This window comes from Trachurus japonicus, chromosome 24, assembly GCF_045865225.1.
Source record: "Trachurus japonicus isolate A0001 chromosome 24, Traja_1.0".
In the NCBI taxonomy this organism is placed as follows: domain Eukaryota; kingdom Metazoa; phylum Chordata; class Actinopteri; order Carangiformes; family Carangidae; genus Trachurus; species Trachurus japonicus.
Window position 1 is genome coordinate 12625600 of NC_140930.1, and position 17622 is coordinate 12643221.

The following is a 17622-nucleotide window of genomic DNA, read 5'->3' on the forward strand; positions in this document are numbered from 1 at the left end:
TGGTACGAGTTCACGGGTCGGAAGTTACGAGTGGCCGTTATAGTGACTTTCACAGGTAAAACAGGTCGGAAAAACACGAGTGGGTTGCCTGGAACGCTACAAAGTCGTAAGTCGTGACTTGAAGCTGTAATTTACGGTTTCAAAAGCCTGCCTGGAACGCAGCATTAGCCAAAACGACCGGATCGCTTACTTCTGCTTTAAGTTTCCAGTTTTAAAAAAAACTCACACAACTCATTCGACTTAATGAGAGAGAAGATTATAAAAAACACTGCTGGGATTAAACATTGTCATTATCCCACCGAAATTGATTAATAAACTCTTCCCAAGTTAAAATATTTGTTTTCTGTTGTTGAGCAATGAATATGAACATGTTTTCTCTGCATTATTATTACTCAAGGTCTGAAAAGACTTCAAACATCATTGTTATTTTGACTAGTTGTCATTTTTTGCCAATAAATGCTCTAAAAGACAATATTTTTATTTCAATTTTGGGAGAAATGTTGTCAGTAGTTCATAGAATAAAACTAAAACGTTAAAGCAGAAGTAAGCGATCCAGTCGTTTTGGCTAACTTCCTGTCAGCCGATGGAGTTAGCAGTCCCCGCCCTCGTCCCTACGTCACCACATTCACGCGCATCCCTTGGCTGCACACACAGAGAGGACCGCCCCTTTATGCCGTTCTCTCTCCTCATTGGATAAAGGTTGTAGGATACAAGGAAAGTTTTCTCCTCGGCTCAGAGCAGAGCAGAGTGACTGACAGACCCGTGTTTCAGACCAAACACTCTATATAAGTGATTGCTGTCGGAAGATATAACTATTTAAGACTTATATTAACACAAATATTCCGCTTACTTCTGCTTTAAACTTTGGGAGAAATGTTGTCAGTAGTTCATAGAATAAAACAAAAACGTTAATTTTACTACAACCTACAAATAGTAAAAACCAGAGAAACTGATTCCAGAGCTCTATGTATGTATAGATGTATAGATGTATAGATGTACAGATGGATGGATGGATGGATGGATGGATGGGAGGCAGCTCCCCCCCTCCTCTCTGTAGCGGCGGGCGGGGCAGCTGTGCGGGCCGTGTGGACTGCTCTAATGAGAGGGGCGCCCCAGCTTTGGAGGGCTGCTCCCGCTCTCTCACTCTCACTGTGGCCACGGCTGCCTGTCATTAGCCACCCGCTATCAGAGAGCATTCTGGGAAGTCGTGCCGCAAGGGCCTCCATGGAGCGGCCTGTGTCTCTTTCTGTCTCACCACATTTTGGCTTTTTTTTTTTTTTTTTCTCGGCCTCTTCTTTTTTATTCTACCCCCCCACCCCCCTCACCGCCTCGTTTGTTGTTTTGTTGCCGCTCTTGATCTGTCCCTGTATTTTCTCCACCATCCTCCAGTCACATTTGTCACGTTGTGGGCTGTGACTCGACCGAAGAGTAATAAGCTCTTTGCTCCGAGCCAGAATTGCACTGGTTTGAGGAAGTTCGATCCATACAGACTGCTTTTTTTTTCTTTTTTTTCTCTTAATTAGGAGCCATTTATAGGCCAAAGCTCTGGCTTGGTTTTTATCAGATTGGCTCTTTAACACATTTTTGTCTGCCAGTCGTGCAGACTTTTTAAAGTGCGCCTGCTCCTGTGAGAGCAGAGCTGAGGGAGCGTTCACTCCTGGTGTGTTTAGGCCTGTGTGTGCGTGTGTGTGTGTGTGTGTGAGGCACAAAGCGAGCTCTGTAGAGGAGAAGGAGCGGTGTCAGCCACACGCCAACCTGTAGAAGACTCGCTCCTGCTACAAGCAACAAGCCAAAGCTGGCACAGAGTTTAACACAGAGACATTACGTTAGAAAATATATCCTCTATTAAGAAGAAATCGTTGTAATCCTGAGATCAGGTCTTAATCGGAAAAAAACGATAGTCACCACCGTTTATGTACAACTTTCTCTTTCCTCAACCTCTCCTGGCTCGCGCCTCCTCCTCGCCCACTTTCACTCCATGACTCTCCCTCTCTCTCCCTCTCTCTCTCTCTGCTTCTGTCTTCCAGCTGTGGCCCCAGTTGTGCCAGAGCTGAGCAGTGACATAGACACCAGTAACTTTGACGACATAGAGGTTGATAAAGGAGATGTCGAGACCTTTCCTCCTCCCAAAGCCTTCGTCGGCAACCAGCTCCCATTTGTCGGCTTCACCTACTTCAAGGAGGATCAGTGAGTCTTTTTATTCCAACATCTTATTTCTTTCTTTCTTATTTCTTTTTTTCCCCCCAATCTGGATCCATACCTGCTGGTCTTATATTCATTTAGATTTTCATTCAAACAAAATGAAATGCACTAATGCAGCACTCCTGTTTGGGGCCTCTAGACTCAGGGAGCAGCGTTAAAGACAGAGCTGTGCTTTAAATGCACAAGGCAGAAAAAGACAGCTTCACACCCGTACCTTTAATACAGTCTTACTAGCAGTCAGACACTGTCCGCCTGTTTGAGCTCCACACTGCTGCCTTGTTCTGACAGACCCTTTAACTGCCCTCTTTGCTTATGGTGAAGTCTAGTTTCTAAGCCCTGGTTTCAATAGAGAGGAGGACTAAAAAAAATGGATGGATTCAACATCTTGCAGTGCTTTATCTGTGTTTTTAACCTTTTCAGGCTTGAGCTGAAGGTTTGTTTCTTTTTTTACACATAGCTCAGAAAACACAGTCAAAGTCAATAAATGTTCTTAAAGTCAGTAAGTGACATTAAAACCAGAGGAATGTATAACTACACAGTGTAAATGTATGGCTAAGACATTAAGACATTCCTCTGATTTGAGCACACATGGTCTTTTTTTAACCACGCGTATGGCTATAAAACTTTCTGAAACCAGCTTTAATTCTCTAGAAGTACATATAGGTGCATTTCCATTTTTATAAACTGTGCGCACCATGCTGAAGGGGCACAACTGGTCTCAAAGTGGTCGTAAAATGGCTTCAGATCCTGTGGTCACTGTGCAACCGTGTGGTGGTTTAATGATTCCCAGAGATAGATGCCCACCACCATCACGGAGAACAGTTGGCAGCACACAGTGCGGATTGGAGCGCTTCGCTAAAGGTAAACCCATCCAGATGTACGAAGAAGAAGAAGCCTGAAAGATGTTTCAGACCTTATTGCCTAATTTTTCCATAGTTGCGCTCGGCTGCATGAACTTATAGGTGTTCAGTACGAACTGAACATGAAGTCATGCAGTGAATTCACTCTGAGCGATAAAACATACTGTAAATCACTCGTTTGTATGTAGATCTTCGGACAAGGGTGGGTATTATTGGATGGATGATGTCAGGGCTGGAAAAAGCACCTCAGGTGAACCCAAGTCACAAACAGTCATGGCTGCTCTCCTCTGTCCTGTCGCTCTCAGGCTGCTGAAGGGAAGTAAGAGCGACTCTGATACGGAGGAGTGTAAGGAAAACTCTGAGGATAAGGAGTATTGTTCTGACAGTAAGAAAGAGGTGAGTGTCTCTGTTTGACGGGGAGATAAGAGATGGGGATGATGAGCAGTAGATGATCATATGTTTTTTTCTTCTGTGTGAGCAGCTGCAGAAAAAGCTTCATCAGCTGGAGGAGCAGCTCGACCATGAGATGCAGGCCAAAGATGAGCTGGATAACAAGTGCAAGTAAGAGCAAATAACACACAAACACAATGATGCTTTAAAAGTGTTTCCATCAAAATAAAGTGTCACAGTCAGGCAATTTATCATAGAAACTCTGGGTTTAAAAACATCAGGAGAAAAATACACAACTGTCTAAGTTATATCCAGTGTTTAAATGCCTTTATTGATCACTGCCAAATTCATTTTGGAGACATTGGTGTAATTACTGTAAGTAAAACGAGCCATTACTGATAAGATCGGCAGTTTCTATCAGGCAGCAAAGGGAGTTTCATGTTGGGGGCCATCGATTTAATGATTGTTTTCCACATCAGGGGGTGGCCGCTCATCCTACACTGCTGAAGGTTTCAGAGTTTCTGATAATGGGAGATGTTAAAAGAAAGGAAAAGAAAATTCACTTCCCACATGTTCCACCATCAGCACAGTGAAAGAACAATCTGTTGGTGAATGGTCTGGAAATTTTGAGTAGTTTTTGTAGTGAAGTTGCATATAAAAAGGAAAAACTTTGAAGTTTGTATTTGTGGTAATAGCAGAATAATGACTGATTAAATGAACTGTGGAATAAAAATGAGTAATAAAGCTGTAAATCTTTTTTCTCCAGAAATGCCACCAACCGTTTAGACAAGCTGGTCAAAGACTTAGATAAGGAGGTAAGTAAGCAATGGATACATTTCAAACCCCGGCCTGATACGGTGAAGTTGTGTTTGAGTTTGTTCCGCTCACATTGGTTTTTGATGCCCTCTCCGATTAGATGAACAGCAGGCAGAAAGTGGAGGCTTCGCTCAGGCAGCTGGAGAGAGAGCGAGCGCTGCTGCAGCATCAGAGCGCCGAGAACCTGCGCAAGGTCGAGATCGAGACTGACAGGAAACGCAGCCTGGAGAACGAGCGTAAGCACCTGGGGGAAAAAAACAAACTGTACAAAAACAAATGTAGAAGATTAGACTTGAAAGCTTGTCATCATATATTTTAATTGCAAAACTGATGTGATTTACTGTACATCCTGGGAGCCCTGAGTCAGCATCAGCATCAGAAAAGCTTTTATTGCCAAGTCGTTATTACAGTTATGAAGACTTGGTGTGTGCAGAGAAGAAGAAAGAGTGTTAACCCTCCTGTTGTCCTCCTGGGTCAAGGAAGGAAGGAAGGAAGGAAGGGAAAAACTAAGGAAAGATAGAAGGAGGGAGGGAACTGATTGGATCAACTGGGCCAAAAAGGAAGGAAGAAGTAAGGACGAAGGGAAGGAAGGAAGGAAGGAAGGAAGGAAGGACGAAAGGAAGGATAAAGGGAAAGATGGGAGGAAAGAAGGAAGGGGAAAAGGAAGGAAAGATAGAAGGAGGGAGGGAACAGATTGGGTTAATTGGGTCAAAAAGGATGGAAGGAAGGGAGGGAGGGGAAAAGGATTGTGGAAAGAAAGATGGAGGGAGGGAACAGATTCGTTCAAGGAAGGAAGAAGAAGGAAGGAAGAAGGGAAAGAAGGGAGGGAAAAGGGAAGGAAAGAAAGATGGAGGGAGAGGGAACAGATCAGGTCAAGTGGATCAAAAGAGGAAGGAAGAAGAAGTAAGGACAAAGGGAAGGAAGGAAGTACTGTAAAGAAGGAAGGATGGAGGAAAGGAACAGATTGGGTCAATTTGACCCAGAAGGACAACAGGAGGGTTAAATAAGTAAATGTACAAAAATGAAGAAACTTTCCCCTAACGCAATAATAACACACTAATTACAAGCAAAACCAGATAAAACAAAGTGCTCCAAAACACAGAGGCAGCAGCTGATGATACCTCCATTGACTGTGTTACATGAAATACAACACAGCTCTTATATGTGTGTATTTATTCGCCAGTGAACAGCCTGAGGGACCAGCTGGAAGATCTGAGAAAGAAGAGCCAGAACTCCCACATATCCAGCGAGAAGAACATCCACCTGCAGAAACAGGTAAGGCGGCAACAACTTTGTCTTTCTTCCGCCGATTATATTTCGTTTTCCTCCGCTGACAAACAAACATGCAAATTTGATAATCCATCAGCTGTGTATCGGCTGCTTTCGTTGTTCTTTTCTCTCATTAAATCTCTTTTTTTACTTTAATTTTTACTGCTGCTCTGACACAGTTTTGCCTCCTGGAGGGAAGAATGAATAGTCGCATCCTCTCTTGTTTTTTTATGAGTTGCAATTTTTATTTTATGATATTCTTATCAATCATACAACACAGTGCACACAATACAAACTCCTTCAACAAATAAACAATGTGTCATAACCGGGAGAGGTCAGCCAACTGCAGAGTGGCTGAAGAGACAACGTCGTGGATCATAAATAACCAAACACATTATTAACAAAGACAGAAATGACAGGACAGTGACAGTAACGCATCTTGTCTCTCATCCGAAAAAAAGCTGGAGGATGCCAACACTGAGCTCAAGGCCGAGCGGGATGCGGCGGCGCGGCTGAAGAAGAGTCAAGGAGAGGTGCAGAAACAGGTCCAGAGCCTGGAGGTGAGCCTCAGGGAGATGCAGGAAAAGTGCAGCCAGCTGGAAAACAGCAAGATGGAGCTGGAGAAGCAGCTGATGGGGCTGCAGTCCAAGCTGGAGGAGGAGACCAGAGCCTACAACCTGGGGACGGAAACTATTACCGACCTGCAGGGTGAGGCATCGTTGTCTATTGGATGTTGATAATAAAGGGTGTTCAAGACTGTGGAACCAGGGAGAAGAAAATAGGCAAGGCAAGGCAAGGCATCTTTATTTATATAGCGCATTTCATACCAAGGCAACTCAATGTGTCTTTAAGACAAAACTTTTTTTTTTAAATAACAGCATAAAAACAAAACAAAAAAACACAGTTAAAAGCAGGAGCAAAGAAGAATAAAAAAGTAAAAGAAAAGAAAATAGATAAAGTTAAAAATTCTTAAAAAGAGCTCAGCTATAAGCACATGAAAAGAGAAAAATACTTCATCTTGCAAGTGAAAAGAGTTCAGATCGTGAGCAATAAAACACAGTTGTTGAGTTAATTAGTCACAGATTTTACTGCTGCAGCTTCACTTGGTCTATGATGATCCCTACTCGCTATGTAATGGACAACGCTGTCGGTTTACTGATGTTATTATGAGTCCTGCACTGCTGTTATAAAAGCGTAGCATCTTTAACTAACTGCTAAACACAAGCAAATGTTATATGGTTTATTCACACTGTGGTTGGAAATTAACAATAAAAAGAAAAAGCACAGTTTTAGTGCAATAATCACCACTTTGCTAAAAAAAAAACAGCCAACCTTTATTTAAAAGTCTTTCACGTTCCAAACTTTAATGTGCCTATTAACATTTTTATAAGGTTAGTAGTGTTAGAATTCAGCAGCACAAAAGGTTAATTCACTGCCATAACTGAAGGAAATCGAGCCGGGATCTTTCAGTGCAGCAGCAGCAGCAGCCGAGAAACATCTCCTCAGTAGCAGGAGGGGGAAAAAAAAAAATGGTGTTACACAACTGGGAGCTGGAGGCTGCACATGTGCTACGTGTGAATTGTTGTTTTGGACCAGACTTTGGGAAATATCCGATCATAGGTGGAAATATCTGTTCAATAAGGCGGAGAGTGAAGCAAGAGGCTGTTAAAAAGCCAAAGCCGGACCCAAAGCCAGCGCCTCTTGTGAGTCGCTGTTTGGAAAGTTAAACACGCTCCGTCCTCGCAGAGAGGCCAGTGGCTGAGGTCAGAGGGGACGCATCGAAACAACGGCGCTGCCTGTTTTTGCTGCGATGCCTCATGGTAAAAACCTTCACGTGGGTGGAGTTTAGTCAAAGGGAAAATAAACTATGTATAGTAGCAGGCAGGAGCCCTAGGTAATGTCTCACCTTAAGATCGTGTCTGTTTTGAAGCTGAAACATTCACACACGTCCTCACTCTGGCATCCAGCACAAGCTACAAACTCTTTTCCTGTGCTGTGCTCTTATTTTGGTATGTTCTCCGTTCACCAGGACGTATCTCCGGCCTGGAGGACGAGGTGAAAGAGCTGAAGTCGTCTCGCTCCGAGGTCCAGTCTGAGAAGAAGCAGCTGCAAGAGAAGCTCAATGACCTGGAGAAGGTCGGTTGTCATTTTTATTTTGTGCATTTTTTCCCTTTCTATTGCGCACCTATTTTGTGCTGCAACTAGAAGTACATTATTTTAGCTTGTTTTATTATTTAACTTTGATTCTATGGTGTGTTTTTATTGTGTGAAGGGCATCTATCTATCTATCTATCTATCTATCTATCTATCTATCTATCTATCTATCTATCTATCTATCTATCTATCTATCTATCTATCTATCTATCTATCTATCTATCTATCTATCTATCTATCTATCTATCTATCTATCTATCTATCTATCTATCTATCTATCTCCAGTGTGAACTGTTAAAATCCGACATTTGACATTTTCTTAAAATATTCCCATTTAAGACAATTGGAAACGCTAGATCTATCTGAAACGTATAATCTATCTGTTTGTGACCCACTGTAGGAAAAGAGCAACCAAGAGATCAACCTGACGTTCAAGCTGAAGTCGCTCCAGCAGAGTCTGGAGCAGGAGGAGGTTGAACACAAAGCCACCAAAGCCAAGCTCGCCGATAAAAACACCATCTACCAATCCATCGAGGAGGCAAAGTCTGAGGCCTTAAAAGGTGAGTGAGCTGGAGGACGGAAGAGTCAAACATGACCGACGGGATAGATGAGACAGAGCTTCGGCATATGGTTGCATGGCAGTTTAAAGTTAATTTACTCACAATCACCTCACCTCAGACAGAGATATTAAGATGATTAAAAAGGAGGGAGGAAGATTGTTTTATCAGTCAGGGAAGTCAAAAAGGTCGGAGCAGAAATAAAACAGCCATTGGAAGGGAAGGGCTGATGGATGAGGACACCTTCGACAAGCAGCTTTTGAAAATAATTCTGGTCTGACAGAAAACTATAAGAGGCTGGCCTTCAAATATCGTTCTCAGATTGCCCTTCTCTCACCCTTCCATTTATCCGGTGGCCCCCAGCAGGCACAAAGAGAGGCGCAAATTGTTTTGTCAATACCAGCCGTATCAAGTGCATCATAGATTTTCCTCCTGATGGGTTTTTCCTGGTCGTTTCAGAGGTGGAGAGCACCCTGCAGGAGGAGCGCGGCTTGAAGCTGCAGGTGGACGGCCGGCTGCTGCAGCTGGAGAAGGAGCACTCCATGCTGGACTGTGACTACAAGCAGACGCAGCACAAGATGGATGAGATGCGGGCACAGAAGGAGAAACTTTGTGAGGAGGTGTGTAGAGAAGGTCAAACACTTCACACACAGTACTTACCTACAGTATCATCAATCAATATACAGTGGGGAAAATATTTATTTGATCCCCTGCTGATTTTGTTAGTTTGCTCCCCCCACAAGGAAATGGAAGGTCTAAGTTTATTTTAACAGAAAGACACAGAATGTCAACAAAAAATCCAGAAATAATATAATCATGAAAAAAAGATTATAAATTAATTTACATTTGAACAATTGAAATAAGGGCAAAACAGAATAGAATATCAAAAAAATATATATATAATATAATATAATATAATATAATATAATATAATATAATATAATATAATATAATATAATATAATATAATATAATATAATATAATATAGAAATAATATAATCATAAATTGATTAACATTTGATAAAGGGAAATAAGGGCAAAGGGCAGCAGGGGATCAAATACTTATTTTCCCCACTGTAAATCTAGCAATTACTTTTCTTTTTTTTTAGTTATTTGTTGTCAGAACTTCTACTTTTTTTAGTATACATTTTTGGGGCTTTTTATTGCCTTTAATTGATAGCACAGTCAAGAGAGAGACAGGAAATGGGGAGGCAGAGAGGGGGAATGACATGCAGGAAAGGGCTTGCACCTCTATTTTGATTTGCAGCACATTTCCTTTTGTCAAAACTGTCCTTAGGTGTGTTTCCTGGTGTTCATGCAAAATAGGAAATAACAGGATGAAACTTCTGGGATCTGTTAATGTGTATTTTCTGTGTTTTTAATCTTTTTATAGACAAAAAAATGTGCAAGAGGAGGATTAGAAAATGTTCCACCACATATGTCCTGTGTGACTGTCAGTTAGTGCGCCCACTGAAATCCTCGTGTATGTATGTGTGTGTGTTTGTGCAGGTGAAGAACCTGAGCTTACGTCTGGAGCAGGAGATCCACAAGCGGAGCCTGAGCCAGAGTGAACTGAAGATGCAGAACCAGCAGGTGTCTGTGCTTCGCTCCTCCGAGAAACAGCTCAAACAGGAGCTCAACCACCTGCTGGACATGAAGCAGATCCTGGAGAAGCAGAGCCAGGAGCTACGCAGGTCAAACACACAGTCACACACACAGAGTAATATACTGAACATCGTGCACAGTACACTGTAGACACACACAGAGCGGTGGCAGTTGTTAATATTTTAATATTGCTGGAGAATCTAATTCATCGTGTCTGATTTGAGGAGAGTGTTTTGGCTCGGTAGCTCAGTTGGCTCAGAGCGACGACTGACAGGTTTTTGGTGCTGATCCAGGGAGAAGCAAGAGGCCGACAGCCAGCTGAAGGAGCTGAAGGACCAATTGGAGGCAGAGCAGTATTTCACGGTAATTTTTTTTAATTTTTTTTACCAATATTATATCTTAATTTTTTTCTGCACAAACAGCAGTGACAGCCAAATGTTTGAAACTGAGCATGGATTAGTCAGTGTAGCAGGAGAAAAAAAAATTGTAACAGTCCAGTATTTGGCTTCACTCCTTGCTTGTATCTATAGTGATATAAAACTGTCTGAATCTGTCTGTCGTCCTCCTCCAAGACGCTTTACAAGACACAGATCCGTGAGCTGAAGGACGAGTGCGACGAGAGAAACAAGCTGTACAAAGAGGCACAGCAGCGACTGGCGGAGTATCAGGAGGAGAGGTAACTGTGATCGAGTCTGGAAACATGAAAACACCAAGCACTGAAATGACCTGAATTGTGTGGAAGCTGAACTAGCTACCCCGACGCATCTGATTTTACTTGATCCAATTCTGTCATGAATGGGAAAATACACAAGATGCTCCCTTTTTTTTAAAGGATGAAAAACAAAGAAAAGATGAAAAGCAAAGCAAAAAGAAGAGCTTCAATCCAATGAGGGACACAGAGATGTGAAGACAGCAATATGAAATGAGATAGAATAAAATTGGGAACAGCCTAAGACACAAAAAATGCTTTAAAACTGTGCATTTAAAAAGAGGATAATTAGAATACTTATAAATATCAGGCCGTCTGTTCCTGACAGCAGGGATTTTATTTCATAGATCAAAGATTTGTGCAGTTAATAAGACGGTGATAACGGTTCCTCCTCTCCACAGGGACTCTCTGGCAGCGCAGCTGGAGGCCAGTCTGACCAAGGCGGACTCTGAGCAGCTGGCACGCTCCATCGCCGAGGAGCAGTACTCCGACCTGGAGAAGGAGAAGATCATGAAGGAGCTGGAGATCAAAGACATGATGGCCAGACACAAGCAGGAGCTCGGCGACAAGGAGGCCACCATCAGCTCGGTGAGATGGAAACCTCTTCCTGTATTTTGGAGCTGTACAAGATACTCCCTGTCTTTTCTCTTCGAAACTAAATGTATAACCCCATCAAAAAAAAAACTCTCAATAAAAAGATATTATAAATAAAAAAAAAAAAGGAAACCTCATTATAAAAAAAAAGGAAACCTCTTCCCGTAGTCGGTTCTGCAAATGTCCTTCCTCATGCCGCTCATCTGTGCTGACATGTAGAGACTAACTACTACATCCACCTTAAGCTAGTGCGCATGTCTTTGGGAAGGACTGAACACAAAACCCTTCTTTCCGTGAGGCGATAGCGCTAACCACTGCACCACAGGGCCGCCCCTCATAAAATATTTGAGTATTTTATGTATTGCTTGAAACTTTCAGTTTTAATTTCAGCCTTTGTTGTTTGCATCTTCTTCACTGCCTTTATTTGGCACATTGCTTCATTTCTTGGCACGTTACTGCCACCAACTGTCAGCCAGTGGAACAGCATCAAAGAGGCAACAAGAAAAGGCAAAAGATACAAACAATACTTGACCTGCTGATGAAAACATTGCTCACAGGAAGCGTGACCAGCGGTTAAAAGCTCAAGTAGTTAAAGCAGAAGTAAGCAGAATGTTTGTGTTAATATAAGTCTTAAATAGTTCTGTCTTCCAAAAGCAATCACTTACATCGAGTGTTTGGTCTGAAACACGGGTCTGTCAGTCACTCTGCTCTGCTGTAAGCCGAGGAGAAAACTTTCCTTGTATCCTACAACCTTTATCCAATGAGGAGAGAGTGCGGCATAAAGGGGCAGTCCTCTCTTATCTGTGTGTGCAGCCAAGGGATGCGCGTGAATGTGGTGACGTAGGGACGAGGGCGGGGACTGCTAACTCCATCGGCTGACAGGAAGTTAGCCAAAATGACTGAATCATTTACTTCTGCTTTAATTTTCTTTAGCTGGTGGCCCAGTTATGGAGCAACAGGAGGAAAAGTCTCGCAGACTGATCAAAAATGGCAATGTCCACCAGAGATTAACGGATGCAACAAAGATTTAATGGTCAATCAAACAACAAAAAAGTACAACCATGGTGATAAAATAAAATAAAGAAACAAAAATAAGTAAGACAAAAACGTTTCGGCCTACACAGCCATCTTCAGTCTGTTCAGTCCAGTTATGAAAAATAAAAATAAAGTTAACATCCTTTCAGTCTCTTCTTCCTATAAAGCCCTTTTTGAAATGTGCTCCGTATGTAAAGTTTGCCTTCGTCGTATTAGTGTTCGTAGGGTTGAGACTCACCTCTGTCCTGTCGCCCCCTTCAACAGCTGGAAGAGTCCAATCGCACTCTGACTGTGGATGTCGGCAACCTGGCCAGCGAGAAAGAGGAGCTCAACAACCAGCTGAAAGACATGCAGCAACGTGAGTGTCGCTTTGAGTTAATGAGTGTCGCCGAGAGCAGGTTTTCTTACAGAAACGACATTTCACTCTGTCCTGGAGAATGTGTGGAAAAGCTGTCTTGCATATCTTTGTGATTTATGAGGAGAAGGCTTATGAGGGGAAATAAAAGTAGACGTTTGTGTCTGTAAGTTATGGATTACTTCTGAAAAACTTATGGAAAGTTAAACTGTATATAAGCCCTGAATTGACATCTATCTCTTGCTATTTATACAGAGCTCCAGAGGGCCAAGGAGGAGGAGAAGCAGATGAACGCAGTCAAAGTGTCCTTTGAAAAGCAGCTGCAGAATGAAAGGACACTAAAAATTCAGGTGTGTCTGGGCGCCCACGCAGGTCTAGAAAGCCTGGGATATTTTTTTTTATGCTTTTACACTTTTAAATATATCTTTTTTTTCACAGAGATCAGTTGTGTCACATCATCATCAGCCATAAGCTTGTGTTGAACTCTGGGCAAAAGTATAAAAATCTGTCTCGCAGCAACATTGATATTCCTGCAGGTGTATGTGTGTATGTGTATAGAAGCTAAATTCAAAGATGTGTGTTGTAAAGCTGTTTATTTGTGCTCTGTGCTGCTCAGGCTATCAACAAGCTGGCGGAGGTGATGGCCCGGAGGAGGGAGACGGGACGGGGAGGCCACCGGGGCACCGACACCGAGGTGCACAGGAAGGAGAAGGAGAACAGGAAGCTGCAGCTGGAGCTGAGAGCGGAGAAGGAGAAGCTCAACAGCACCATCATCAAATACCAGAGAGAGATGATGGATATGCAGGCGGTCAGTACACCCACGCACCTCAAATATATACCCATACATTAAAAAAAAAAAAAAAAAAAAAGTATTTCTGTGAGATACTGAGGGAAGCTGACTTTTTATTCTTAATTAAAACTCTGATTATGTAGCAGGATATAGCTGCGATGATTTAATTTCTAAAACCATGAGTCAGTACATCACAGCCAGCAAGTCATAAATTACTTTTTTCAGCACTTGAGATTATATTTAACGCTTTAAAAGTATAATATAAGCCAAAATACAAGCACTCTTTATCCATACAGTGCAGTATGATTGTTGCCTCTAGTTAAAACCTGTTCTGATTAATCAGTTAATATCCCATAATTCTGTATTTGTTAATTCAAATATGAAATTGTTAAGATTACACAGTAATTGCAACTTCCCATCTCTGGTTACAAGATTTAAGAAAGATTTGTTTTCGCATTAAGTTGTAATTATAGGTTTTTGCTAATTTTAATTGTATAGGCCCTAATTGCAGCAGCCATGGGTTCAAATACGGACAGAAGGGGAGCAAACAGCCAGCACACTCAAAATATCCCTTTGACGATTCTTTAATTCAGGACAGGAAAGGCACAGACGTTTCGACCGAAGTCTTTTTCAATGTGAATACGGCCTGCAGCCCTTTGTTGCATGTCATCTGCCCTCTGTTTCCCTGACTCTAATTTTTCTGTCCTATCAAAATAAAGCCAAAATGCTAGAGGAAAAAAAGAAATAAAAGCAAAGCTGATCTTGAACTCCAGTTGAAAGTTGTTTTCATGTGGTCGATCAGCTGATAGCAGAGGAGAACCAGGGGCGTTTGGAGCTCCAGATGGCGTTGGACAGTAAGGACAGCGACCTGGAGCAGCTCCGGTGCCAGCTCACCTCCCTCAGCGTTCACTCTCTCGACTCCACCAGCATCAGCAGCGGCAACGACCTGGACGGGGGCGAAGGATACCCAGGTATAGACGCTCAATCTCACACTCATCATCGTTATCATCATCCTCACACTGATCCAGCCACAACAAGATCCACAAACACAGTTAGACTTTCTGCTTCCTCTTTCCTCTGTCTCTCTCCTTGATTTCTTGCAATTTCCTTTGTTTTCACATCGAGTCTCTTTCTCTTCCAGACCAATTGTGTTTCACCTCTTCCTTCTTCTTTTTTTTTATCCCTTTTTTCTTCCCTTTCCTCCTCCCAGTTCGCATTACTCACTCTCACACCTCAGAATCCATGTCCTTCACCTACCAGCGCACTCACAAATCTGTCTGCATCGACACACGACCTAACCTCCGCTCGGCTCGCCCTCTCTTTGACTCTGACTCTGAGGATGAAGAAGAATATGACGGGCAGGTGGAGCAGGGCCGCCGCCCCCTGGCTCTCACCTACCAGCCGTCCCCTGAGCCCGAACCTGCAGGTGAAACTGCATGGAGTGGAGACAGACATCTGAAGCCGCAGTTCGCCTCAGAATGTTTCATAACAATTTTGCAAAAACAATATATTCATCTTTATTCACTCTTGTTTTGAAAGAAAGAAATAACCCCAGCCCTGGTTCTGCCCTGCAGCTAATCCACTCTACTGTGTTGACTCCGTCTCTGCTGTGCTCTAATCCTTTTTAATGTTCACTGGACACGAAAATACTCACAGCTTGATGCTGCCCTGCTTTGTTGAAATGTATTCCACTGTAAAAAATGTGGGAGAGAAGTTTGCAAGTGAAGTTTTTGAAGTTTTGCTTTAAGCTGTGTGTTCTTTAAGTTCACTACACCCACATTTGTCAAGGTTATTACTCACCAGCCGTGTAGTTTCCCACTAAATAGTCTGTTACTGTTTATTAGAAACAAAGAGCGGAGCTTGCTGACTTGCGCCTTTGGCTTTGGCGAGGAATCATTTCCTCTCCGATCGATGCCACTTAAGCTGAAACATGTCAAGGTGTTCTTTTAAGTGCTTCACATGATTAAAGGCCGTTTTCCTCATTGTGTTCACATCTTCCTGTTTTCTCTCTTCTGAACCAGACGCCAGGCTGGAGGGTTGGATTTCACTTCCCACCAAGAACACAAAGCGCTTTGGCTGGGACAGAAAAGTAAGGGAACCCACCACCGTGTTTTTTTCTCCTACCTACAGATTTGTTTTGTTAGTAGTCACCGCTGCAGTTGAGTCACTTCCCGCTCTGATGGTTCTTGTCCATGTTTTCTGTTTCCTTTACAGTATGTTGTGGTGAGCAGTAAAAAGATCCTGTTCTATAACAGTGAGCAGGACCGAGAGCAGGCCAACCCCTTCATGACCCTGGACATCGAGTGAGTTGCTGCACAACATGTGTTCCCTTCCCTCAGTCACTATTTAGTGTATAATAAACTCTAAAAAGTTAAAGCAGAAGTAAGTGGTCCGGTCGTTTTCGCTAATGCTGCGTTCCAGGCAGGCTTTTGAAATCGTAAATTACAGCTTCAAGTCACAACTTACGACTTTGTAGCGTTTCAGGCAACCCACTCGTGTTTCTCCGACCTGTTTTACCGGTGAAAGTCACTATAACGGCCACTCGTAACTTCCGACCGGTGAACTTGTACCAGATCGAACTGGTACCACTTCACGGTCGGAAAAATACGAGTTTCCTTGAACGCACCATAACAGTCCTCGTCCCTATGTCACCACATTCACGGCGTTCCTTGGCTGCACACACAGCCCTGCATGCCGTTCTCTCTCCTCATTGGATAAAAACTGTAGGATACGATAAATGTTTTCTCCTCGGCTCAGAGCAGAGCAGAGTGACTGAGAGACCCGTGTTTCCGTCCAAACACTCTATGTAAGTGATTGCTGTCGGAAGATATAACTATTTAAGACTTATATTAACACAAATATATCACTTACTTCTGCTTTAAAGTAACATTGGGATTTAAGATGTATACTAATCAATAGGCAATAGGGAAAGGATGGAGAATGATTTGAAACTCATGTAACTGAAACATTGTGCCATTTTTAAGTCATTTGCTTAGGTTATAAGAATTTAAATCAATCTATACCTATAGTAGACTAATAATGACTTATTATCCTTGGTGATCCCAAGACTTAAAGCTTCTCTCTTCCTCCTACAGTAAGCTGTTCCATGTCCGACCTGTCACTCACACTGATGTGTATCGTGCAGATGCCAAAGAAATTCCAAGGATATTTCAGGTAATGTGCATCAACCTTCCCTCCTCCCTTCTTTCTCTCCCTTCTCCCTCCTTTTATTAAAATAGAACAGAATAGAAAATACTTTATTAATCCCTTGGAGGGAAATTCAGATCGTCCAGCAGCTTACATAACGATGATATGATATAAATGATGATGATTAACCGTCTGCTATCAGTAAATCTTCAGTAAAGTTGCATTCTCTTTCTTCTCTCTCTCTCTCTCTAGATCCTTTATGCCAATGAAGGTGAGAGCAAGCGGGACCAAGAGGTCGTAGTGGAGCCAACGCCGTTCGGTGACCGCGCCTCCTACATCAGCCACAAGGGCCACGAGTTCATCCTCACTCTCTATCACTTCCCGTCCAGCTGTGAGGCCTGCACTCGGCCGCTGTGGCACGTCTTCAAGCCGCCGCCGGCCCTCGAGTGCCGCCGCTGCCACACCAAGTGCCACAAAGACCATCTGGACAGGAAGGAGGAGGTTATCGTTCCCTGCAGAGGTCAGTGTTGTTTCTTTTGGAGTAGATATTTAAGCAATATCACGACAGGCCGTGGTATATGCTCATTATACCACGGCTAAGGGGCGTTGTTCGGCACGACTCGAACGGTTACCAATTATGACAATATGAAAGACGAATACGCAATCAATTTCATGTAGTTTTATTCAACGAGAAATATTATCCAATAAAATAGCCTCACTGTGAAAAAATTGTCCCACCTCTCCAGACGTTAGCTCCAAGTTAGCTCTGCATGACGTCTTTTCCTCCGCTTTTTTTTTCAGGTGAAAGTCACTGCTCAATCCACTCTACCATTGTTAACCCTCCCCGGAGGTGAAAGTTAACCTTTAACATGTGAATTCAACTAATTTAGTCCGTTTTTTAACATCGTAAAAACATCAACTATCTTTTGCTACGGACTGCAACAGTCCATTGTCATGGATACATGACAACAACTTCCATTCATACATACCAGTCATACGTGTCTGACGCAGAGTGATAGCCTACGCTGTGATAAGGCTTTAGAATAGTAGCCGTGGTATATGCTCATTATACCACGGTTAACAACCAATCAGATTGCCGGATTTCACCTTTCCGTTTTCTAATGTGTATTTATGTGTCT

General features: G+C 42.7%; 1 protein-coding gene across 7 annotated transcripts in view; it reads left to right on the forward strand.

Moving 5' to 3' along the window:
- LOC146961448 (rho-associated protein kinase 2-like) overlaps positions 1-17622 on the forward strand; it is a 34242-nt gene that overhangs the window by 13860 nt on the left and 2760 nt on the right. For 4 of the 7 annotated variants that reach the window (XM_085771064.1, XM_085771063.1, XM_085771062.1 and 1 more), the window contains exons 9-31: positions 2028-2187; positions 3368-3458; positions 3544-3623; positions 4219-4267; positions 4369-4504; positions 5452-5543; positions 5999-6245; positions 7567-7673; positions 8092-8251; positions 8708-8868; positions 9758-9942; positions 10147-10216; positions 10426-10529; positions 10964-11150; positions 12456-12549; positions 12802-12896; positions 13163-13354; positions 14139-14307; positions 14547-14762; positions 15358-15425; positions 15551-15639; positions 16432-16510; positions 16736-17003. In XM_085771064.1, the coding sequence (XP_085627190.1) occupies positions 2028-2187; positions 3368-3458; positions 3544-3623; positions 4219-4267; positions 4369-4504; positions 5452-5543; positions 5999-6245; positions 7567-7673; positions 8092-8251; positions 8708-8868; positions 9758-9942; positions 10147-10216; positions 10426-10529; positions 10964-11150; positions 12456-12549; positions 12802-12896; positions 13163-13354; positions 14139-14307; positions 14547-14762; positions 15358-15425; positions 15551-15639; positions 16432-16510; positions 16736-17003 (3099 nt within the window). The remainder of the gene's footprint in view (positions 1-2027; positions 2188-3367; positions 3459-3543; positions 3624-4218; positions 4268-4368; positions 4505-5451; positions 5544-5998; positions 6246-7566; positions 7674-8091; positions 8252-8707; positions 8869-9757; positions 9943-10146; positions 10217-10425; positions 10530-10963; positions 11151-12455; positions 12550-12801; positions 12897-13162; positions 13355-14138; positions 14308-14546; positions 14763-15357; positions 15426-15550; positions 15640-16431; positions 16511-16735; positions 17004-17622) is intronic. The other 3 variants (XM_085771067.1, XM_085771066.1, XM_085771068.1) reach the window with 1 other exon arrangement.